Raw genomic sequence first — 26,778 nt, forward strand, 5'->3', positions numbered from 1 at the left:
GTCGACAATCGGAAAAATTGCTTTGTTGACAATATATTGATGAAAACAGCCTTGTCGACAACAGCCCTAGTTGGAACACTGTCATTCAAAGTTCTTCCATGCATGGTGCATTTATAAAATTAGACACAATCTGCTCATTGTACTATACATAAAGTTGTTACTTCATTAAACTGTGAGCTATATGATATTCATTTGTTAATTACTTTAATTATATTTTTTTAAATTATTGCAGTTCATGTAGGTTGTTTTCGTTTGCATCAGGACCATCATTGGATGGAGTGGCTGTAATAATCATACAGTATGTAACGGATAATGATCTGTTACTTGCTTATTTGATGGAAAGTTAACACTGCTTAGCATTTCCACTGCTCAAAGTTTATTATTGAAAAGGCTGCTGAGTAATGCCGTGAGCAGATTATATAAAAATGGCCGAAGAAGAAACCTACCAAGAGAGGCAGGAAAATGAATTGAGTGTTCTTCAAGCTATGTTTATGGGTGATTTTGAAGACTTAAATCCTGGAGACCATAGTGTAAGTCTCTATAACATGTAGTTACATAGATGTAATAATGTTGTAAAGTTGAGAGTCAAGCAAGCGGGACATGACTGCCCTAAGTTTTGAGCAATTTGTTGTATTTCTTAAAAACATACAAAAAAAACATATGAACAATTTGGACACAAAACCTTAAATGTTGACCACCCCATTCTTGATGGCTACCCCCAATATTTCCATCCTTGTAGTTAGGGGCAAATTTAAGAGGGGTCTACATAGAGAGCCACAGTCTATTTGAGATACTTGGTCAATTTTGGAGTGTTGATCCCGAATCTTTTATGTGTATTTTCATAAAAGGTTGAAGGTCCTCAAGAGGACATAAGGGGGTAACACACACACACAGGGATCAGATTTCAAAGTTGGTCAATTTTTGTTTAAAACCCTACCAAATTATTCCTCTCATCCTACTTAGGATTCAGATAAATTAATATTCTCTAAAATTATGTTAATTTTTGTGAATGTGAGTATACACTAAGTGATAAAGTGACTTTAGTGGATTAAATATGACATTTTGTTAATAAAGATCTTCAATTACCAACTGTCTCAGTGAACATAATTCAATTTAACTAAACTTGGATGTAGCAAAAGTTGGTTTCCTTAATATTAATATTATGCAAACATATTTTGTATCATATTGTTTACTTTGTTTGCAGAGAGGAGTTGAATATCGTCTTCATCTTCTACCCACACAAGGCATGAGTTTTACCAGTGATGTTCATGTGACCGTTGACTTGAGAGTGAGATACCCTCCACACTATCCTGATGAGTAAGTCTTCTATTTTGGATATCTTGCGATCAGAAATTCTATGAACTGTGCAATTGTTTTTTTATATTGTAACTATAAAATAGATTCTATAATACATAATTTGGTGCATTAGGAAAAGGTTAAAGGGCATAGGACCAAACCTATTGTCTGAAATAGGTAAAGGAATGAAGTATTATTGATCTCCTCCTAAATGCATATAGGATGGAGTCAGTGAGTACATCATTTGATAATAATACCTGTACAAAAATAAAGGTAGGTTACTCCACATAATTAAAACCAGAGAACCCAGACTACCGCCACGTAAATAGCCTAGTCAGCTTGGGGGGGGGGGAATTGGAGGTATTCGGGTCCTTGCCGACGGTGTGTGGAAACGAACGAAAACAGTGCATTCAAAGCGAAACCGAATACCCCCAATTTTGGCTCCATGCGTGTATCAAGATAGCGGTGAAGTCATGGTTCTCTGGTTTTAATTCTGCAGGTTGCTCCAAACAGTTGTGGAACATATCATAGGCATTTAAAGATAATACACCTGATTACCCATAGACAGAGATGGGAAAGAGGAAAACGAATATCACATTTTGCTGCACATATCAGCCATCCAATAGGATCTCATTGATTTTACTTATTCAAATACATAATGTAATAAACATTTAAAGATATTTTATCTAACATTCAAAGCAAAATTGTGTAATCAGCAAGCATTAAGCATATATAAATTGTAGGCACATCTGAATATAGAAATATAATGGATACCGGTATAAAAATGGGACTGTGTGATGCTACGCAGGCCAAAATCCAGCAAAGCTCCCAAATAAATCAAAACACATGATGAGACATGCGATGGTGGGGGGGGGGGGAGCTGCCCGTAATCTTTTCAGACAAATTACCTAAAAGTGATGCAAATATGAAGAGGTTAGTTGCAAAAGCCGTTACATCCACTATTGGACTTTTTGAGAAATATAGCTTTTTTTAATTGTGCAATTATTACTGGTTCGAATAAAGTGTTGATGAATAGAAACTAAGAGAATAGGTTTGGTACAATTTTCAAACCTTCTTATTTATTATTGTTGCAGGCTACCAAGTCTCACTTTGGAGAATGCAAAGGGTATTTCTAATGACAAGATGAAGACTTTCAAGAAGCAGCTGGACAGTGCTGCCAAGAAGTTACGTGGAGAGGTAATGTACATAATAATAACACAGGTCTTTGCTACGGTTGTGATGGATTTATTGTTTCGGGAATGGAGTTTATATCGCAACTTTACAACACATGAATATGAAATTTTGTCATTATCATAACATTGATAAGGAAAGGTGAATTTTAAAATCTGAATTTTAAAAACTGTTTGTGAGGAATGAGGAATAATCATTTGAAATGTTCATGAAGTAATTGAAGTATTTTTCCCCAAAGATTTTCTAGTATAACTAGATGCGAACTACTGTACATGTTCACCTAACCTTCTTCAACTCATTTACATAATTTTGGATGCCAGGATCATAGACTGATTCGTTGAACCTTCTAATTAGCATACTTTTGGATACCTCCATATTTGGTATTACCTATTAATTACTTAATACCCTACATTGTTTACATAGTGACATCATTAGAGCTGGTCACCTCGTCAGTACAAAACATGACGAACATTTGCATTTTTCTTTCCATTACTGTTATATTGTGAAATTCCATAGCGAACATGTTAGTCCAATATGATAGGAAAATATTTCTGCCAATGACCTCATGTTAACATTGGCTATATAAGATGTATTTTCACTGGAAAGGAGCTGGTTCTTGATCGCCATTTTTTTCTCAGACGACATGACCTTTTGAGGTCATTTAGTAGACTTGCTTACCAGGTGTGTTTGGTGTGAAAAGTCTTGCTGTACATTTGTTGGTTTATAAACATTTATGTTTTAGCTGGGCTGGTTACGTTTGCAGCCATGCATCAGTATACATATCACCACTTCCAGTTGTTATATATAATTTCCTTGGTTTTCCCTCACCCGTATGTCCAAGATGGCCGCCATGGGCTTGTGACATTGACCCATTTATTTGCTGTGAGTGTGATTTTTCTGTTGGCACATTTATTTTATGCACTGTGAGCAAAGAAAGTATTGAAGTCAAAAAGATAAATGAAGAGCAAAAAAACCTGGGAATAAAGCAGGAAACATACACTTTGCAATATGTACAACCCAATCAAGTACGTTTAATATGAGGACTTTTCTCTTTAATTATTGATTTTACATTGGTAAATCAATTCCGGACTTTGGTGTGACTGGAAAGGATCATGTCAAATATATGAGTTCTGATGTGTATAAGTGTTCTGATTTAAGGGCTGTGTGTACAAGGACCTTTTGCTGGTAATATGGCCCTGATCCATTTCGCAATTGAAAATCTTCTCTGTGTATTACTTCCTTTGGTTAACCTCAAGGTGAATACACTTCCTCTGTGAAACAATTCCCATTAGGGACTGTGCAGTAATTATGCATGAGGGGTTGGCAAGCTTCCAAAATATTGTACTACAAATTGCTTCCCTTACCCAACTGCCAATATACAGGCCAAATTACTTGAAAACCCCAATGTCAAAATGTTATGGTTTTATGATCCTACTACATTGTACAGGTAGCAGGGAATTGTTTCAAAGTTGCACAGCCGCCATCGGCGCTGTGCATTCTTTTTACCGCGTTCTTCTTTCTTCTTTCTTCTTCTGTCAACATTATCATAATCGGCCATCGTAGCCACATGCTTTCAGGCATGTTGACCATACTTGGTCAGTAGAACCGTTTGGTGGTGCCACAGATGTCACATGATCAACTTCCGGTCAAATGTCATCCACATCCGTCAATGGCCAAAACTTGGATTTTCACTAAAAATGATACTCCTCCCACATATTACATAGCACCGTGACTTCACTTACACGCATGCATCATCTATAGCCAGTGTCTAAAAGTTCCTCACAGAATTGGGATCAAAGGTCATTAAAAATTTGTAAAAAATATTCAAAAAATCACTGTCTTTACAAATTACCTAGCAGAGAGTCGCCATTAGCACACATGCATCGCTACTAGCTAGGGTCTTTAGGATGCCTACAGTTTTGGGGTCAAAGGTCATTAAGGGGTTACTTCCGGTCAAAAACCAAAATTATCAAAAAAGTTTAACAAATTTTTATCTCAAAATGTAAACAGACCAGAGTAATATAATCATCATACATGAATCAGTGTTACCTGATATATGCATGGTATTTTTATTTTGGGGGTCAAAGGTCATTAAGGGGTCACTTCCTGTTTTTAGCTAAATAACTTCAAGAATTTTTATCTCAACAACTAAACATAGTAGAATTTTTAAATTAAAATTGGAACAATGCATTTTGTCGGTGTACATAAAGTTAATTTTCATTGATGTCAATGGTCATTAAGGGGGTCAAAAGGTCAATCATAAATTTAAAAAAAAAATCAAAATCCATGTATAAGTTCCGATTAAGCTGAAATTCTCCAGGAATATTCCTTATGACATCCTAAGCACTATGTGATATTTTTGCGGGGTCAAAGGTAATTAAGGGATCACTTCCGGTTCTCACAGATTCAGGGTCATAACTCATTTGTCACTGCTGGCTGTGCATGCTTGCGGTCACATAATGCTCTGTACATAAGATCAGGAGGTACGTCATATTGAAAAGGTCCAAAACATATGTGCCAAAAGTAAAACTTTCTTGCCCCTTTCCTTCAAGCTTCCAAAAATTGATTCAACCCCATGACTTGCCAACAAAATTCTTACCCCCCCCCTCACTGCCAGAGTTAATCACTGGAGGGTATACACATAATTATTGCACCTTCTCTTATAAACAACAAGGAAAAGGTTATACCCTAAAAGACTTGATGTAAACAGTGAGTTAAAAAAGGCAAGTTAGAGGAGTTACTTGGAGTTACAGAAAAGTATGTTTAAAAGGCGAGTTATGCCCTGCACAGTTTACAGTCCCCACGGTGTGTTATGGAATCTATGGTTAGTCCCCAGCAAGGGTGAAAATAAGAGAGTTTGAACCAGAGACCACTTTGGCAAAAAAAAGTGGCCCTTGGTTCACCAAGATTTGGAGTAAACCAGGGACCACTCTTGATGAAGCAGGGGCCACTTACCTCAAGGCAAGTTATTGAATCTACTGTTAGTCCCTAAGGCCAAAAAAAAAAAAAGGTTCGTCTCAAAGCTTGCGCGCACGTTTGTAAAATCCCACGATTTGACAAAAAACAAATGCAGAAATTTTTTTTAATTTCAAAAAAAAAATTTGGCGAAAATCAGACTTAATAAAAAAAAAAAAAAAAAAAAAAAAAAAAAAAAAAAAAAAAAAAAAAAAAATCGCATTTCGCATTTGTTTTCAAATTTCTCGTGAGCTTTGAGACAAACCTTTTTTTTTTTTTTGGCCTAAGATGAGTTATGGAATACTAGCTGAGTTATGGAATACTACGCCCGTGCGACGCGCAGGCCTAGCTTAGTAACTGACTCCTCTTTTTGTTTACCTTGGATAGCAACGGACCACATTTTCACTGATTTTGAGGCCAATTCTTGACCGCTTTTCAACCAAATAAAGTTTAAACACGTTCCCAGATATTCCTCGATCTCCGTATGAATTTGGCGACATTTGATCGAAACTGACGGAGCCTTTATAGCGATACATACATAGATACATACATACAACATTTCCCTATTTATAGTAAGATATGGTTAGTTCTTAAAGTGAGTTATGGAATCTACCTTTAGTCCCTACCTTTAGGTGAGTTATGAGTAACAATTAAGCATCATTAATTTGATCTTGTGCGCTAGTTTGTAATGTTTGAATGTTTCCACGTTCCAGTGTATGATGCGTAAGCCTTTCCTTGTTTGTATGATTATATTAGGCTGGCGGGTAAGTATCATTAATTGATCTTGTACACTGATATGTAATGTGTTGCTTGTATTGTTTATGCTGACTGCTCATCCACAAGTACTCGAGTCCTGTTAATTAGGGACAGTCTGTGTAGCTCAGTGGTTAGAGCGTGTGGGGTTTAAGTCCCTGCACAGGCAGGTATGTCCAGAGTTATTACTCTTATATATCTGCCTATGCATGTCATGTTTCCATTTGTAAATTCATGTTTAATTTTGCTGGTATGCGATGCATAATTCTCCTTTCCCCTGTACATTGAATAAAGGTTTCTGAGTATGTCCAGAATTGTTTGTTAGGTATTTCCTTTAACCGCTGATGTGAATGTATGGTTGACATGGTTTTGATGGGGAAGCACCTTTATAACCTGAGGATGTTGGCAGCTGCTTTACCAAGATCCTCTATGAGAGGTCATGATTGAGGTTCATCGATATGCTGTGGTAGGTTGATTGACTGGGTTTTGCCAGAACTTATAGTTTGATATTTTCCCGACTATTTCAAGCACATGTTGAAGGTTTATTTTAAGTTGTCCATTTATCAAACTGGAATTCTTAATGTTGGTAAATGTGCTATACTTTTTATCACCTCGAGTTTAGTAGTTACATAGGTGCGTATTTCGCTGGTCGCATTTATCAAATTGAGCAAGTCAAACCTATTACCCACAGAGCATATACATACACCACATGCAAAGATAATTAATTGACATGCTCTTATGCCGCAACAATGCTAAAGCATTGACTTCACTATACGGGGGAGGACACATGGATTTCGAGTTGTGTATATATGTATCAAACGTGTACATAAAAGCAAGTCAAAAGGTCTTTTTCATGGCCGAGCGCAATATGCGAGTATCTTGTTTAGGTACTCTTTAGGGGGAAAGAGTACCATAGTCACACAGATGTCACTTGAAAAGGGTAGCCAAACTTGTCACCGATATTTCAGTTGAAATTAATTTAGCAAACTCCTCAAAACATGTGCTTTTTCTTCATGCCTCTTGACTGATCACTACTGGCACTTTTTAGCCTGGATGTATTCATCGCTACTCAAAATACTTGCTTAGGGGTTGGAAAACAACCAAGTAGTACTTGCTTTGGGTCCGTTTTACACTGATGAAAAATACTTGCTTTGGGTATTTTCCGAAATTCCTATGCCTATGAGCTGGGCCCAACTACATGCATGCTATATATATCAATCCATGATGTTATGAATCTTGCCACATAGAATTTGAACAAAGTTTATCAAACTTTCGAAGTAAGTACACACAAAAACCAGGCTTTTAGGCAAGCAAGATTGTGTAGAATGATTACAACATGAAAATTCATGTTCCAAAATGACTAATTTTGAAAATATTTATTTTTACATCTTTTTACAATAATCAATATTACATTTTGATTATGTACTATGTACTTTTCAGAAATATACAGATTTCACATAGTGTTATATGTAGCAATAAATACTTTCACAAATGATAATAGGAGTGTATTTTATTTAATTGAGCTTTCATTATGCAGTATAGCCCCTCCAGTGTGCAAGGGACTGCTATCCTATTGGGCCATGTTACATAGTTAATTACACTGCAAGGTGTTTGTTTGTTTGTTTGTTTGTTTGTTTGTTTGTTTACCCAGGTTGGTCCGTGAGGGACACATGCTAATTCATGGAAAACCATGGACCGTTCCAAGCTCATACAAATGCACAAGCCTGAATAGCCAGTGAAGGCTAATAAATATGCATGCTGGCCTAGATAGCTTTGATAAACAAAGCAAGAAATGGAAGAAAATATCTTGGAAAAAGAGAAAAGAGAGAAGGCTACTCCCAAACACAATCAATTGTACAATTTTACTCTCAGCCCTTACTTTGTGAGAAAGGAAACTGGAATTCCAATCTCAAGCCCTGATGCAAAGGCTTGTGAAGTTAATTACTAACTGGATTTAATTTACTCGACATTTGAGTAGGCAGCAGAAGAAAAAAAATGCTAAACAATGTAGCATTGCATGATCCTGTTCTTTTCACCCAATAAATGGGTTGTGCATCAGTGTGAAAACATTGGCAGGGTTCTACTGCATGTGTAACTGGCACTGATGCTTGTGGACCAGCAATTGGAAAAAGAAAAAACCCTTGTCGCCCCACTTCACTTTAAACGAAAAGTAAAATTAGCCAGCACTCGACTTGGGTTAGCTAGAACTCTCTCTGCTGGCACATAGACTATGCCATAGTCGAATTTTATTTAAAATATGTTATTATTAGTCATGATGAACCCATTTCGTTGAACTCAAAATTATACTGATGATGTTTATTAAAATTAAAGTATTCAATAGTAAAATGGTCATAAAGAGTTATAAATATCAGATAATTAGTGACAATAAAAGTAACTGAATGCAACATCATTATCTTGCATAATTATAATGGCTCACTTTAATACTGAACAATTCTGATTTTGGAATCTACCAGTTTATTGATAGCGAACCCCGAAAATCTGACTATGGACTTTGAATTTTAAGCAGCTTTACCCCCGGGACTTTGCTCTCTAAAAACACACAGTCAAGCATACTTGTTTATACAGTCCATTAACCACAAGTACTAAGCATGGTATATACAAGACGCGCTAGATGTTTGATGAGAGATAACATTCGCGTCAACACAGATAGTTGTGTACGGTGTAGTTAATGGTAATGGCGCGGGTCCGGAAGATTTAAACAATAGCGAGATATGGGCGACCAATCACAAGGCAGATCAATTTTAAAGATGCATTACATCATGGTCAATTTTAGTTAGGCCAGAAATTGGCCTAACTCTCCATAGAGTCCCGTGTTAAAAATCTTAACTGCAAGGCAAAGTCAGTAGTCCACTTGGGAAGCTAACAAACAGAGGGAGTGCGGTGACTGAAAAGATCAGATACAGAGTTTTATGCTTAAATGTAATGGCAAGAGTATGCAAAATGGGCAAGTGGACTATGGAGAAGTCTAGCTGGCACATAGCTTCCTGTCCAATTGTCTTAAACTACATATTAGCAAAGAAAATTTCATAGAATAATTGCAGCCTGAAAATTCATATTCAAAGTGATTATTGAAAATTTCTATTTACACCTTTGTACAGTAATCAATATTTCCAGTTTTAGCATATACTTCAAAAATATACCAATGTACGAGTACACTATACATAGTGTTACACATGGTAATAAATATGTTCAATTCATAAATGAAAATTGTATTTCATATTATTGAGCTTTCATTACTTATTATACATAAAGGTTCAAACTGGCAAATTTATGCAAGAACATCACGTTTAAGATGACATATAAATAAATTGCAATGTGTAATGAATAAAAGCATTTTAAATACTGCTACTGCTAGAATGAGAGCAGTAGAGTTAACTAACCTAATTGATGTCCTGTTGGAACTCTTCTAACTTATCATATTTATTGAAACAACCCCTGCCCCCTTTCACTTCACAGAAACCTATAAAGTTTCATAGGCTGCAACATTTAATTACAACTTAATGCATTATATTGGAATACGGTATTATTTCCCAGCAAAATGCCCAATTTGAATTTTATAACAGAGTAAATAATACATCATAAGAAGCACCCTCCTTAAAATGACCCAGCAAACACAAACATGTTCTTTAGATGTTATAAACGTGTTATAAACATGTTCTGATTTTATTCAAAATGTTTTTAAAATTTGAATGTCAGGTTATATAAAGGTCAAGAAAATGTTTTTAAAACTTTCAATGAAAGAAATATTACAACAAAATTTTTAAAACATTTTGTGTTTGCTACGTGAGGTACTTAAGCACAGCAGATGAATATGATATATGCATTTGTACATGCACAGGCTGAAAAACCAACAAATTTTAATTTCATATTCTTTCTAATTTCATATTTCTTTCAATATCAAACTAGTAGTTCCAAAGATATTGCATAGGAATGATAGATTCATATTGAACACCATTTGGGTTTGTATCTCATAATCAAAGTTACCTGCTAACTGCATATTTTGCTGGATCAAACTTATATTGTCCAAATTAGTTTCTTACTTTCTAAGTACACAATGTACAATTAGTGGGTTTTTAGCGGGTTCACCGTCGGACAAGTTTAGAACTGTCAAGCCTTCTTCAGGAGTAGCTCTGACTTATTCAGGACAAAGTACCTAAGAGTTAGACATGTGGGCTGCCCCTTGCCTACTGATGGCTCTGAAAAGAGCTGTTCAGAACCATCAGTAGGCAGGGGCGGCCTACATGTCTCATTCTTAGGTACTTTGTCCTGATGAAGTCAGAGCTACTCCTGACTAAAGCTTGACAGTTCTAAACCCGCTAAAAACCCACTAATTGTTATGAATTCCCGTCGTAAAAGCCTATCCCACAATGTACTTTGATGTTAATGGTAAAATCTGAAATGTCTTGTGATGAAAACCCTTTATAATTGCCTAAAACACAGACTCCATTTGGGTTCTTTTATTATTAAACATCCATAGTGTAAGTAACTAGTGCTCTCCAGTTATGTGAGTGAACGTTCTTGTCTCAGTTAAATTGTTTTACAAAGTAGGGAAGAATCTTTTGATACAATGATAGTCTAAAACAGTAAGCTCCATTTGAGTCATTTTTCATGGAACATCCATAGTGTAAAAAGTTGGCGCTCTCTACTTAATCGAGTGACAGTTCTTGTTTCAGTTAAATTGTTTTACAAAGATTTTTTTAATGCTTAACAAAGTAGATTCCATTTGAGTCCATTCATGGAACGTGTACAGTGTACATTTCTGGTGCTCAGTTATAGTCAAGAGAGTGAAAGTTGAAATGTTTTACAAAGTACGATCAGTTTGAATGCTTTTCTAAAGTCATGGTTGAATATTGGTGTATATGCTTTGTTATGCTGTAACAGCATCCTAACCAAGCATGCTGCTTTTGAGTACTTTTGAGTACATTTTCATGGAACATCTATTGTCGAAGTAAACTGGTGTTCTCTAGTTACGAGAGCGAAAGTTCCCGTCTCAGTTTAAATGTTTTACAAAGTAGGATTCGTTTGAATGCTTTTCTAAAGTCTTGGTTGAATATGGTGTAGATCATAGGATTTATTAGACTGTTGCACCATCCTAACCAAGTAGTAGCATTAAAAGCTTGCGGTGGCAAATTGGGGATGCCTAGACCTAGTAGGTAAACAATGAAAAATGGCAACCAGCATCCGATGAAGGTTACTACAACTATGGCGAGCACGATGGCGTATTTTCTCTCTTTTCGACCAGACACAGAGTTATTCCTTTTGAAGGTCCGTCTCCTTTTCCGCTTGGAACTTGAAGTTCGCAATGTTCCATTTCCATCATTATCAAAAACATCAGTGGATATGTCTACTCTATTTATATCTGAAGTATTGAAACTGTTGTTTCTAGAGATCTGTGGGCTGGGAGAAACAGCATGTTTCAGGGATGCTGTATCTGTACTGCTGCCTTCATCCGCACTGCTCATAGTAGATGGACGTCGTAAGTTGAACTGTTTAATTGCGATGTAAATTCGCCAGTACAAGACTAAGATGATAACACACGGAATGTAGAAAGCAAATAATGGCCCAAGTACAGTAACAGCAGGACTGCTGGTTACTATGCATGTTTCTATGCCAAGGTCATCAGAACTGAAATATAACATGAGTGCCACAAAAAATGCTAGAAACCAAACCGCTGCAATACAAATTATAGCGTTACGAGGAGTGCGCCACTTGGCATACTGATTGGGTTTCGCCACAGCAAGGTATCGGTCTGTCGAGACGAGGCACAGATTATATATAGATGCGGTACTGAGGCAGACATCCAAAGTTACCCACATACGACACACCCATCTCGCCAATGCCCATTTGATGTCATGGAATTCCTGATGTATAGCCAGTGGAAGCACTATGGTACAAACCAACAGATCTGCAACAGCAAGAGATACGATGAAGTAGTTGACCACTTTGCGTAACTTGGGAGCTTTCCACACAGCTATGCAGACCAGAAGATTACCAACTACGCCAACGATGATAAGGATCGGTAGCAATATGACGCGAGCCAGACGCTGGCCATACGTTAGGGTATAGTCTTCAGCCATGCTTTGATTCATCATAGTGTTATTAAGTGATGAATCCATATCTGTGAGATGGTGGATGATCAACACACAAGTTCAGAGTTTCTGTGCTTTGCTTACTACTGTATACTTCTATTGCATAGAGGATATAGTGGTTCTGTTTCCTCCCAGGTTAGTAGTTGTAATGATAAGTGAGTTTGATGCCTAGTTTTGTGTACATGTATGAATACTTCCTGTGAGGTTCCGGTATAGCAAGTACAACACACCATAGAGTAACCACGGTGATGTTTTGCAAACCGGATGGGCAAGGCCTTGTTAAAGTTTACCTTGTTTTGTATTTTGGGTATGAATTTATATATTATTTTTTATACTTTTTGCTCAAGTCCTAAAAAGGGTATAAAAATTCTAATTTGTTTTTAAAAAAAGATTGGGAATGGTAGGATTCAATTTTCTTTTCTCTGCACCTTGCAAGGAGGTTGTTTTCACCATTTTCAGTCCTGTTAAAGTTAAGTGGTCTGATTATTTTCATATATGGGGTTTTCTAACTAACTTTCTAAGACATATCATCAAAACAATGTGATTCAAAGTTTTTAGTAAATTCTTCCAGCGGTTTGGATATTTATTCATTCATAGCTGCAGCAGTAAACATCACTGAATTGTAACAATTTACAATAATAGACATGTGTAAATTTTTAGATAATAAATACATTAAAATATATCAAAATTGTTTTACAGGAGATTAAAAGTTTTGCATATTAATATTAATCCACTCACTAATTTTCAGCCATACACCCACCCACATGTACATCATACACACCCATATAAATGCAGCAAGAAACAACACATACTTGCAATATCATCATTTCCATAAGATCAAAACCACTGCCATTACACCCCCATCTGATCTGCACTCAACCCACACCTCACAACAACACACCCTAATAACGCCAAATTGGTCAAGCTGGGAGATTCCACGTTTGTTGATAGAAAGACAGCTTAGGCTAATAGAAATTGGCACTCCATTCGTGGTGGATAAAGTTAAATAACATGTATAGGCCTAGCCTATGTCCCGCACTTAGGCAGGGTATTTTTTGTTGGATTATTTTATTTGATCCTATTTGTGTAACAAGTCTGAAACAACGAGTCGTAGACGTACAGGGTGTCCCAAAAAAAAGAGGCCCCTCATTGCGCCCTCTTTTTCTCCTATTTTTGAAAACTTAATCAAATATATTTTGGTATGTAAAAAAGCCTTGAGTCGTTAGCTTTATTAAACCAAAACAATTTTATCAATCGGTTCAAAACTTTTGAAGATATGCTCTTTTAAAGAAATGTACTTGTTTTTCACTCTGTCCACGGAGAAGGTTTGGCTACTTCAAAGATTGAAAAGGAGTACACATACCATGCATGAATATCAAACATTCCTCAATGATAACTTTATAAAATAACTTTATTTATGGAATGGGCTTTACCAGTGGGTTTATGGGCAATGGATTTTGTTAATAGTGTCATTAATTTGTGGGTAAAATGAATGCCGAATGGGACTTCTTTTGCTTTACTTGCAATTACTTATTTTTGCTTGGTTATTTATGCCTTTTTGTTTTATTATGTTTCTTACTTTGTTTCTTGATTTCTTTTTTATTTACAACATAAGTCATTTCTCTTTTTAGGATAAAAGGTAACCCTAAAAGGCTGTTTGGTTTGTGTGCTGCTCTGCCCTCTACCTGGTTGCCTCCTTGGCGAATACAGGTTTCAGCCCTGGTCCTCATTGCATCAATTGCGTTGCGTACCATCCTTTTGCGCCGGATACTTGCGAATGCATTCAGTAATACGTTTGCAAAGATCTTAGATTTTGCCACAAAGGAAAAAAAAGTGGTGTGAGGTCTGGTGATCGTGCAGGCCACTCCAGAGCATGAACCATCCCAACCACTCTATTTGCTATCCGTGGACAGAGTGAAAAACGGGTACTTTTATTCAAAAGAGCATATCTTCAAAAGTTGTGAGCCGATTGAAATAATTGTTTTGGTTTATTAAAGCTAACGATTAAAGGTTTCTTTACATACCAAAATATATTTAATCAACTTTTCAGAAATAGGAGAAAAAAGGGCGCAATGTGGGGCCTCTTTTTTTGGGGACACCCTGTAGTACCGTCCATGCGAACTTGGATGTAAGCTTAAGCGAGTTTAGGGCTACATGTTGACGCAAATTCAAGAAAGTAGAAAACTTGGAAGTATGACTATATCCCGGGACTATATCTGCCTCTGTATTTTGCAAACTAAAACAAGAATAGGGCCTACTCTATTAAATTTATACGAAAATGAGAGGCCTATGACTGAATTAATTTAGATGCCAAGACACTGAAACCATCGAGATAAAATCTATTTTTATCTCGATGCTGAAACTGATATCGTAAAAGTCACAGCTGACACCGGCGCTTGCACAAAGTTATGAATGAATGCCGTTCAATGATTTATACTCATCACATGCTCATAGCAAGATTCAACTGCAAGCATGTGAAACTCACCATAGTAGTATGCTATGCTCCTACCAACAGTGAAACCCGTCCTGGTGATACTGCAAATAAGGATGCCTTCTATAACCAACTGGATGATGTGGTATCAAACATCCCTAAACATGACATACAACTTGTAGTCGGGGACATGAATGCTCAACTGGGAGATGATGTGAATACATGGAAACCTGCGCTTGGCTGCCATGCTGTAGGGGCCCTAAACGACAATGGCATCAGACTTCTGACTTTCTGCCTCGCACATGACCTTATTGTTGGCTCCTCACTTTTTTCGCACAAGAACATCCACAAGCTGACTTGGAACTCTCCAGATGGTAAAACAGTGAACCAGATTGACCACACCTTGGTTAACAGAAAATGGAGAAACTCTTTGAAAGATGTTAAAGTATACAGAGGGGCTGATGTTGGAGGCGATCACAACCTTGCTATCACAACCGTCCGCTTATCTCTGGCAGTCCTGAAACAACAGAAGAAGCAGTTGAAGTTCAACTCCTCAAACCTGTCAAACAGAGACATACTTGCAAGCTTCAATGCTACAATTGGCGGCAAATTCAACATCCTTGCTGAATTGGACGATACCTCCGATATTAACGAAGAGTGGGCCAACTTCACTGATACTGTGAACTCGGCAGCAAGAGAACATCTCGGATACAGGAAAGGGAAGCAAGAAGAATGGATTTCCTCTGAATCTAGGGATTTGATATCAAGGGAAAGAGAGCCAAACCATCACTTGGCAGTGACTACCGGGAGCTCAATAGGCAGACAAGAGCAAGTCTAAGGAATGATAAGAAAGCATGGTACAGTAAGATTGCTGATGATCTTGAGTCTGCTGCCAGAAGTAACAACATGAGAGAAGTATACCAAATGAAGAACATCTTAATTGGAAAAACCTCCAGGAGAGCATCTCAGATAAGAGATGTCAATGGCAACATCATCAAGGATGAAGCTGCACGACTTCAGAGATGGTCCGAGTACTTCAAAGGTCTTCTCAATGCTGATGAACCTGAGGAAACCATAGATTTCTCTGTCTTCACCCAAGCAGAAGAACTAAACATCAATATGGATCCACCAGTTAGGGAGGAGGTTGATAAAGCCCTTGGTCTTTTAAAACGAAACAAAGCTCCAGGAGTAGACAATATCACTCCCGAAATCCTAAAGGATGGCGGAGATGTCATCAGAGAATGGTTGCTCCGTAGTTGCGAGCATGTATGGAAGAACGAGGTTACACCAGCAGAGTGGGGAAAAGGCATAATACTACCCTTGCCAAAGAAGGGAGACCTCTCCTTCTGTAGTAACAACCGAGGCATCACCCTTATTGACATCGCTGGAAAAGTGTTTTCAACCATTCTACTCCAGAGAGTAAAAGATGAAGTGGACCTGAAAATGAGAGACAACCAAGCAGGCTTCAGAAAGGGCCGTTCTTGTCAAGACCAAATTTTCAGCCTAAACCAGATCATTGAGAAGTGTTTGGACCAACAGCTACCCTGCCTCATTAATTTCATTGACTTCAAGGCTGCTTTTGACTCAGTGCACAGGCCCTCCCTGTGGGAAATTCTCCGCATCTATGGAATACCTCCCAAGATAGTTAACATCATAAGGAGTTCATATCGGGACACAATATGTGCAGTGAAAGCAGAAGGGACCCTTTCTAGCTGGTTCAAGATCATCACCGGAGTCAGACAGGGTGACATCTGGTCTCCATTACTCTTTGGCTTAGCCATTGACTTCATCATGAAGAGGGCTGTTGATGAAAACAACAGAGGATTAATCCTATTGCCAAGGAGGAGTTCAAGATATCCAGAAGAAAAGTTAGCTGATCTGGATTATGCTGATGATATAGCTCTCCTTGAAGAGACTGATGTCAAGATGGCAGAGACAACAGAAGCCATCCGTGTTACTGCCGGTAAACTAGGACTCCAGATGAGCTATAAGAAGACAGAGATCATGACCATTAGCCGATCCAATGTTACAAAACCAGCTGTTCACCTAGGCAATGAAGGTCTCATCAAAGTAGTTGACCATTTCAAGTACCTTGGTGCCTACTGCAGTGCTGACGGGTCCAATGTCAAAGAATTGAATAACAGAATCGGTAAAGCCACAGGAGCCTTCAGAGAGCTGGACAAGGTGTGGAAGGATCGTAACATCAACATGGAGACCAAGCTGAAGTTCTACAATGCTTGTGTAATCTCCACACTCCTTTATGCCGCTGAGTGCTGGACTCTCACAGAGAGGGACGAGGCTAGACTTGATGCCTTTGACATGCGCTGCCAACGCAAAATTCTTCGAGTGATATGGTCACAACATATATCAAATAGCTGTATTCGATCCAAGACCAAACAGCCCCAACTCACATCAGTTATCAGGAAGCGCCGCCTACAGTGGTTTGGCCATCTGCAACGAATGGATGGAGACATCACCCCCATGAGGCTCTATCATTGGAAGCCAACCCATGGGACACGCAAACCTGGTCGTCCTAAGACATCATGGAGAGACGTCATCCACAGAGACATCTCAAGGCTGGACCTAGGGTGGACTGTAAAGGAGGCTGAGGTTGCAGCTTTGGACCGTAGGATTTGGAAGCATCTCTTGAGCCAGGCAGCATGTGCAGAAATGCATGAAGCTGACTGGTAGGTAGGTAGGTATGTAGTAGGCCCCTATAATGCTATATCGCCATGGTCGGGGCACGTATGTAGGGCTATTTGCATGCTTGTCATGGGTTGACCTGGCTAAAAATCCTGGCGTTTGCGGGCCGAATGTGGCAACCCAAAATTTACGGTCGACCTGGGAGAAACCGATTTACGATAACTTAGGTGGTCTATCGTGTGCGATACGCTATTTTTGGTCGACCTGGGATTTTTTTCTCCCAGCTTGACCCAAAACGCCCTAATAACACACCCCCACACACAGACTCTCGACCCACACCCACACATATACTTTTTCTAAATGAAATAAATTAAGATCATGCAAAGTAATAAGAAAACAATAATAATTGATTGCACGATAGAAATTCATGAAAGTACATGACATTACTTTCCATGAGCCAAATACTCAGTTATTCATAATCAATCGAAAAGCTCAGGTTTTTTTTTCCAAAATGGCACATTATATGACTTTCTTACACTGAAGACAAAATGTCTGCATAACTTATCAAGATTGTCATTAGAGTTCTCCCATGAAAGAGTCTTTGAAATGTGCCTATTTTTGACAAAATAAAATCACTTTGAAGGCTTCTCTGAAATCCTCATTAAATATTGTGTAGATAAGAGGGTTAATTATTGAGTTACACCAACCAAGCCATGTTGCTACTTGAAAAGCTGTCTTTAAATCAGTTTCACTCCATTGTGTTACAAGATAAATGATAAAATACGGCAGCCAACATCCAATGAACACACCCACGACGATAGCGAGTACTATAGCAGTTTTCATCTCTCGTTTGATGGATATTGACTCCATTCTGCGTACAGTCCATCTTCTCTTCCTCCTAGTTAGGGTATTTTCTGATTTTGGTGCAGATCCAGATGGATGATCTGCAGATAGTTCGTCTGCAGTACTGCTCTTATCTTGTCTGTCGATAACTTTGCTAAGGCTTGATTGTTGGCGTGCTAGTTTTGCTGCTTGATAAGCGACAGTCTTCGCAAGATCAGAATGTTTGCGAGTAACTTTCCTTTTAATGGCCACAAAAATCTGGATGTAAAGCAACGAAATAATAATGCATGGAATGAAGAAAGCAATCAGAGCAGTTATGATGCCAACTATTGGATTAGCTTCCACCTGACACACTTCAGTATCATCCCCATCCTTTGCCAATGCGAATACTAAAATAACAGCAGTAACAAGTGAAATGAACCAAGCAGACAGGATCAAGAAGATAGCATTACGCGGAGTTCGATATTTAGCGTACTTTATCGGTTGAGTGACAGCAAGGAATCGGTCAATAGACACCAAACATAGGTTCCAGATGGAAGCTGTGCATAGGAGCACATCACATAAAATCCACAGGCGACATGTTAGTCTAGCCATTCGCCATTGACCTGTGACCTCTTGGTAGATAGCCAATGGTATCACAAGGGCACAGACAAGAAGGTCACTCACTGCTAGTGAAAGGACAAAGTAGTTGACAACTTTGCGTAGTTTGGGAGTCTTTGTAATTGCAAGGCATACAATAAGATTTCCTATCAATCCAATGAGGATGATCAAAGGTAGAAAAATTAGTTTAATGATTTGTTGTATATCCAAGGAAGTTGTTGCTTCGATCTCCATATCTGTGGTTGATAAGAATAGTGATGTTGTCGTCATCTCCGTAGATTGGTTCGCCATGGTAGCCTCCATCTTGTTTGACAGATTCAATGTGCACTAATAAAGAAATGCTTTTGAATTTACATGGAACTACTCAACTTGTGCTATATGATGTATCGCATATCCTGTTTCCTATGTATGCAATAAGGTAAATCTGTGTGTGACATCATATCCACAATGGTATCCTATATACATGGGAAAAATGAAGGGTTTGGTATGATTCTACTCGATACTTGATATGACCTTCAATATGTGTGATACATACTAAAGTTAACTAACACCAAGTTTCATTGGGTGACTCTACGCAAGAGGCAGGACCCACATTAAAACATATTCCTCAGATGAGTGTCAATGTGATCTCCATTTGATCCCTCTTGTGCGTGCTGATGGCATTGTGTCTTGAGCGCCCTACATGTACATGTATACGCACACGACATCATGCCATGAGCACTTACAAGAAACACGATCACTACAGGACCATTTCCTGGATGGGGATTCAAGTGCTGTGTAGACACTTTCTGCTATGGATGCATAACCCAGAAGATTGAGAAAATATCAGGACAAAAGAAAAATCCAACCAAAATGTAGCTATCATTATTGTAGGATAACTGTGCAAGAAAATGTCAGGAAAAACAGAAAACCCTATTCCACGTAAAATAAATAATATCCCCATTATCATGATTATGGCTAAATAAAATGGCCCTTTTTTGACATTTTCTAGAAGTTAAGAATACTAGTGTTTGAAATAAATAAATGTGTATGTACATCTTACTTTTGGTAATTTAGTTCTGAAGCACTTGTGAATCATGAGTTTAGACAGAAGTGTCAAACTGCATGTTTAATTTGCTGGTTTTTAACATAGTAACATGATCCTCACAATACCTGTTGCACTATGTTTTATCGGAGTAAGATTTACTTTTTCTACACAGCTTTTTAGTTTGAATTTGTAAAAGTGAAAGTCTTTCAAAAACTGACAAATCATGGTTTCCCTTTAAATTAGTATTAATTTTAATGGTTTACTACCAGTTAGCTCTACAGTTTCCCTTACAATCCATAATTTGTTTCATCCCATGAACTTTCAAGGACGATTTGTGACAAAAATAGATAAATTTGAAAGTTGATAGTTGCATTGCATTTCCATAGAATGTTGGACATACAGTGGAAGTGGAATACATTTACCTGTGGAAAGCCTACAAATATAATAATTACTATAATTTTCCCTTCAGGTCATGATAATGGAACTAGCTCAACATGTACAAAGCTTCCTTCACAATCACAATGTGCCTGGATTCAAATCTTTCTATGAAGAAATGATGTCAAATAAGAAACGAGAAGAAGAAAAGGTTGCTAAGGAACAAAAAACAGCTGGAATTCCAGCGCAAGAAACAAGAGAAAGAGGTAAGGTGAAAATCCAGGTGGAGGGTGGTTGGGTGGGTGGTGGGGTGAGGGATGGATTGCAGAACTTTGAGAACTGATTTTCCAGCAAAAGGAGAATTCTTAACTGAAACATTCAAATGTAAGATCATACGTGCTGGTGATAAACAATTTCTAAAAGTTTAAACTGACTTTCAGCACAAAAATCCAACTAACCTTGAATAATTTTCGATGTGTGACACACATCTTCATTAGAAGAAGTCCTAGGATGTTGTGATGGACTTGCCCTTATTGTTGACTTTGACAACTTTCGGTGGAATGAGGGCATTGTATAAGGTTGGCAATTCCAACTGGGAATCCACTAAGGTTTTAGCCAAGGATGATAGAGAGTACCCCTGTTGAGTGCGGGAGGCCCTCCAGATCAAGAAGAAATCACCAGAACTAAATCGTGATCAAGGACTGGAATTGCCAACCTTATGCAATGTCCTCATTCTACCAAAAGTTGCCAATGTCAACAATAAGGGCAAGTCCATCACAACATCCTAGGACTTCTTCTAATGAAGATGTGTGAGGTTAGTTGGTTTTTGTGGTGAAAGTCAGTTAAACTTTTAGAAGTAACAGAAACATGTTTTGGGGAATAGTGAACTAAAATTGAGCCAAATATGAAAGGTCAAGTTTTTCCAAATGTTAACTAAAGGGATACAATTTTGGGAGTTTTATTTAAAAGTGGAGCTAATGAATGGGAGCATGATCCCCAACTGGGGTCTTTGGAATTATTGGGGAGACTAAAAATGAGACACTTGACTGCTGAACATACATGTACTGCCTGTACATATCACATGATGTCGGTGCCTCTGCACCCTCACATGGCCTGTGAAATATTGTTTCCAAAGTCAGCAAAATAAATGACCCAATGCTGATTTCAACATCAGCTCTAAATTCTACATGTTGTTAATTTAGCAATCTGAAGTCTTAATCCCAGTCTTATAAAGTGTCACATCAATGTGGACCAGTTTAACATTCAAATCTTGAAATTTATTGACAAACATGTAGGCCTATTTGTCCATTTTACAATTCAGTTTGTGAGCTTTGGAAATTTTGCCTTATTTCTGACACTGTTGAAAATGTTTTTTGAAGAAACTGAAAAAGCAAGTAGGGCTGAGACTACAAGTCAGTCCATCATTACAAGACATTTCGAGCAGCTTGATGAGGCCTTTCAAAGAGAATCAAATTACCTAAACAATAAGTGGTCAATCATGATTCCAGTGCATATACTTTTGAGTATTTCTCTGGTCAGGTTAACTCTGACAAATTTTACCTAAAGCCAACCCTGCATATAATACAGGGTGTCCCAGAATGATTTATACCGGGAAAGATGGATTTTTTTAGGTATGAACGGCATTTCTATTGGTCATATTGTTTTGCATTTTAAGTTCTACATATATTTAGCTTTGTCAGATTTTTTAGATTTTAAAATTTGACGTTTCTAGTAGAAGTTAGGAGAGGATTGCGTAAAAATGGTGAATTCCAAGTTTTGCCAAAGCAACCTATTTTGAAATTCTGTAAAATTACTAACTGTTCAGCACAAAGTTATTTGGAAAATGTTATGCAGTATATTTGCTGTGTCCTGTTCTTACTTCTACTATAATATTCGATACCTATCGTTTATTTATGATGTTACGAAGCAATCCTTGAATGGAATAAAGGTTTTGCCATGCTTGAGTTAGACTATGCCATAGTCGATTTTTGATAAATAAAAATGTTATTAATCATGATGAACGCATTCAGTTGAACTCGAAATTATACTGATATTTATTACATCAAAATACTAGTATAAAATGGTTATGAAAAAGTTTATATAATTATATTTGTGACAGTAAAAGTAAAGTATAGGCCCTACGTAGGCTTATATTATTGAATGCAACATATTATAATGGCATAATGTAATGAAGCTACTTTTGGCCCTTTATGTTAAATGTATTTAAATTATTGTAGGCGTATTATATTTCTATATAATTTGTGGTATAAATGTGCTGGTTAACTAAATAATTCTTTAATATAAATGTAGACCTTAAAATTCAGCATGATCAGATAATAATTACAAGTAGGCCTTAAATTTCAGCATAATCAACTACAATGATGTCCGCGCTGCCCTGGCACGATCATACGCCCTCTATATTATTATGGGCGGAGTCAACCTGGCTGGAAGTTGCCGCGCTAAACCAATCAGCTAATTCTGAGGAGTTGCGCATGACTTTTGGCGTCGGTTTTTAAGACAAGAAATTCCATTCCGGTTGCAGACTTGATTCGTGTGAGACATAGTTTTATTTTAGCTCAATTTATATTCACAGCTTGGTTTCACTTTTAACAGGCAAGATCTGCAGGTGAGACATGTAGTAAGTGTTAGAAAAGCCACTGCCATGCTGGCAGTGGCCCCTGCCAAATCCGGTATTTGGTACTAAATTTTAGGCTTAATTAATGACTAAATCAAATCTGGACATGTAAACTTTTTATGTATTGTAAGCCGGCTCGCTGATGAAATGGAGGCTGATAGGCCTCCTGAGGTTCGTGATGGAGATGTGGTTACTGCAATGGCTGTGCAAAAGGTTGATTCTTTGCTGTATAATATCTGGTATCTTCAGCCGTGCGACCCATTTATGAGAGCTTCTTTGCTCCAAGGGGTCAATGCACATTTAAGATGACTGATACTGCCGGATGAAGCAAAGGTTAACCAGGGTTTTTAATAATTGGTTTAAGCTTAGCATAGACCGTTTGGCCTATGCAGAGTGCGTGCATCGGTTAAGCTTTTACCTCGGCCATTGTAGTGAACCATATCTCTGTCATAGAACCGAGCCATGTACTTTTAAGCTAAATAACATCCCCCTCATTATTATAAATCAAAATCTTCCTGTGTCAGCATTTGAACATCTAAAATAATAAACAACCCGCATGAACGCAAATGGAGTCTTGCCAAATTATCATTAATTCAATATTGTATGCACGCATGTTTAAGGTATAAGCCGCGTGAGCAGGATTAATGCATGTTTTCGTATAGGTGTTTAAGGCTTGAGGTCGGTTGGCCTGGTGCTCGTAATTTGGTGTTAAAAATAACACCCTCTCTTTTAAAGACTCCCTTTTTGTGTCTTGCTAGGTTGCACTAAACTTTAGGCCTAAATAACAGGTAGGCATTTGTCCTTCGTAAGCTTATGTATAAATGCCTTGTCATTTCTATCCCTCATTACAGCACGTAAATCCACACAAAAACATTGTATTAACTTACGGCTTTGACTACGACTTTGTGTAGACAGCTATTGCTGTTGATGAAATCCAATGATGAGATGAAATCCAATGATGAAAAGAAATAATAATATGAGAACTGTGAACATTCTACATCTTGTGTTTCGTCTGCTTTACTATATATTTAGGCCGTTCATTTACATGTCGTTGTATAAACCCCAGCACGGTCCGGCCCGTCCGTAAACATGGTCTACCGCCCTCATAATATTCTCATAATCCCCTCCCGGTTTTCCTGTTACAATAATTATAATGACACTTCAATACTGAACAATTCTAATTTTAGAATCTGCCAGTTTATTATCCACTTGGGAAGCTAACAAACAGAGGGCGACGGTGACTGAAAAGATCAGTTGTGAAAATCTATCAATTGTGCACACATTAATTAAATCAGAGTTTTAAGCTTAAATGTAATAGCCAGAGTATGCACAATTGGCAAGTGGACTACGGAGAAGTCTATGCTTGAGTGACCTTAAACTATTCTTTCTTTGGCGGCAGTTTTGAAGCCAAGTATTGCGGTGTGTGAGTTTGAAATGCCAGCAGAGATGGATTTCACATAAAAGTATAGAGAAGGTTCGTCCTTAGTGTCACAGCATGCATTTATGTCCACAGTATATTGGCAAACCCACAGCTACGTGACGAAGAAGATTAAAATTGACTGCGGAGGACCCTTGAGGAAGTTATATCCTCTGTAATAATGACATTATTGGGTAAAAATCACATAAAAAGTATGTTGTTCAACCTAAATATCTAATGTCATATTGAAATGTTTCACTTAATCCCATATCAAGAATTATTTAGCACTGTAAGCTCTACATCTGTGCCAAATTTGGTGTATATCCTACAAAAGAACGTAGGATTTCTCCAATATATTGCGCAGTGCGGCTGACTATGGTGATAAAGGATCCATGTGTTATAATGCATTTGCACTGTAAATTACACACATGCCGTTTTTGTCCATTTTCAGTAATAGCAGTGTCACGCTAAAACGAATCAAGCTATTTCCATGAAAGTCGCAGAATAAGTAGGAGACATGTGTGGCATTGTATTGCACTTATTAAAATTAGATACACTGTTGACTATATATTTTTGATATTTTGTTCAAAGACGGTATAAATCATTCTGGGACACCTTGTAGTAGGGAACGTTTACCACACGTTTTGTCTGTGTATGTGTAACGGCTTATTAAGTCTTTACCTATATGTTATGTATTTCACTAGGAACTCAGGTATAAGTTTTGTAGTATTGATAGCAGTTTATCCTGACCATGAAAAGATGGCTTGTTTTTCCTACACGTACATGTCGTCAAAAACATGTATCGAAATTTAGCTAATGTACCTTGACTATGACCTGCTATTGGGCATGTATTACTTCCTGTACATAGAGCAACCTATTGTAATTATTTCCTGTACTTCATCAAAATCTACCTACTGGGAAATTTGGAGGTGTAATTCCATGAATCTCATAATTATTTGGAAATAAACCAAATTAAAAGGCTAAAAGGTTGCTGACCCAATTGAACACCCCCATGCACACACACTTTACCCTATGAAAATTGAGATGTTGGCATCTAAATTAGAGCTCATATTTTTTTCATAACTCCAGTAAAATAGGCATAAGATATATTTTCCTTTTGATGGTATGAGGAAAATAGTAATGATAGCACTTTTGAAATAAAGCGTAATGCATTATCCTTTACACCCAAATAATGTGTCCAAGGCAGTAGAAATATAAATATTGTGTTGAACCATAATTATTTGGGTGTAAAAGATAATACTGCACCCTTTATTGTGTAGTATCTAAGTATAATGCTTTATGTAGAAGGTGTTACATCGCTTATACTGCATCTAGCTTTGCTGTGCGCTGTTGTGCGAGAAGAACATAAAGTTCATTGCTCTGGCCACTTTATTGTAATTTAAGGGATCTGGAATGAGCGTTTTGAGCGTTTCGACAGTATTTTTTGTAGGACATGAGCGTACATCAGACATATCGAATTGTATTCTGAATACGAAGAATGTCTTTCTGATATCAAATAATTTTTTGAAATTCACGATATAATACAAATTTTATGACAAATTATTAAAATTTGGTATTTTTCACATTTTTGATATATAACAGTCCTCGAAGTAAATTTTATAAATCTAATGATATGTTCTTAAAGTGTATGTAGCTGGGAGGAAAAGCCGACGATCAATTGAAAATTTTGACCTTTCATATTGAAGATATGGATTTTTTTCCCCAAAAGACCTAATTTTGTTTGGTGTTTTGGGGAAAAAAATCCATACCTTCAATACAAAAGGTCAAAATTTTCAATTGATCGTCGGCTTTTCATCCCACCTACATACACTTCAAGTATAAATCATCAGATTTATAAAGTTTACTCGAGTACTGTTAAATATCAAAAATATAAATTTTAATGATTTGCCATAAAATGTGTATTAAATTGCGAATTTCAAAAATCAAAATTATTTGATATCAGAAGGACATTCTTCGTATTCAGAATGCAATTCCATATGTCTAAAGCCAAGAATTTTCGGAGGTAAAGCGGAAAACGCATTTCTGAGAAAAAAAAAAAAAAATAATCAAAAATGACCTAGAAAAAAGGAAAAAAATACAATTGAAAAGAAATAAATAAAATACTAAATGAAATGGGTCTTCAAAATTCATCAAAATAAAGTAAAATCCGTCATAAATTTACATTACAACGCCCCATTGCAGCCATGATACCCAATTACCCATCCCAACTTTGCAAATCGCAATGATCGTCACAAGATTCTTGTGAAATTTTATTATGTCAGAAATGTGCTAAAATTACAAAGCGGAGAAAAGCGGAATTTAGCATTTGTAAAGCAGAAAATTCTTGGCTTTAGATATGTCTAATGTGCTCTAATGTCCCACAATAAATACTGTCCAAACGTTCATACCCCACCCCTTAAGGTCTTTTACATGACAATATTTTAGTTAAATCATAGAAAACATGCACTCTTGATACCAAAAGATTCAAAAAACCACACACAG

The 26,778-nt window shown here is 37.3% G+C and overlaps 2 protein-coding genes across 2 annotated transcripts in view; one reads left to right on the plus strand and one right to left on the minus strand.

Moving 5' to 3' along the window:
* Positions 1–229: 229 nt before the first annotated feature.
* LOC140152960 (eIF-2-alpha kinase GCN2-like) overlaps positions 230–26,778 on the plus strand; it is a 69,420-nt gene continuing 42,871 nt past the window's right edge. The window contains 5 exon segments of the mRNA XM_072175514.1: positions 230–530; positions 1,205–1,317; positions 2,391–2,493; positions 20,319–20,446; positions 20,448–20,490. Of these exon segments, the coding sequence (XP_072031615.1) occupies positions 426–530; positions 1,205–1,317; positions 2,391–2,493; positions 20,319–20,446; positions 20,448–20,490 (492 nt within the window). The 5' untranslated portion in view covers positions 230–425.
* On the minus strand, positions 10,785–19,346 carry LOC140151673 (uncharacterized). Its single transcript, XM_072174009.1, has 3 exons — positions 17,995–19,346; positions 16,828–17,076; positions 10,785–12,362 (listed from the first exon to the last, which is right to left on the minus strand). Exons 1-3 carry the CDS (start codon positions 19,123–19,125, stop codon positions 11,184–11,186), a joined length of 2,559 nt encoding a protein of 852 aa, XP_072030110.1. The 5' UTR covers positions 19,126–19,346; the 3' UTR covers positions 10,785–11,183.

Source organism: Amphiura filiformis, chromosome 5 (assembly GCF_039555335.1).
Source record: "Amphiura filiformis chromosome 5, Afil_fr2py, whole genome shotgun sequence".
NCBI lineage: Eukaryota > Metazoa > Echinodermata > Ophiuroidea > Amphilepidida > Amphiuridae > Amphiura > Amphiura filiformis.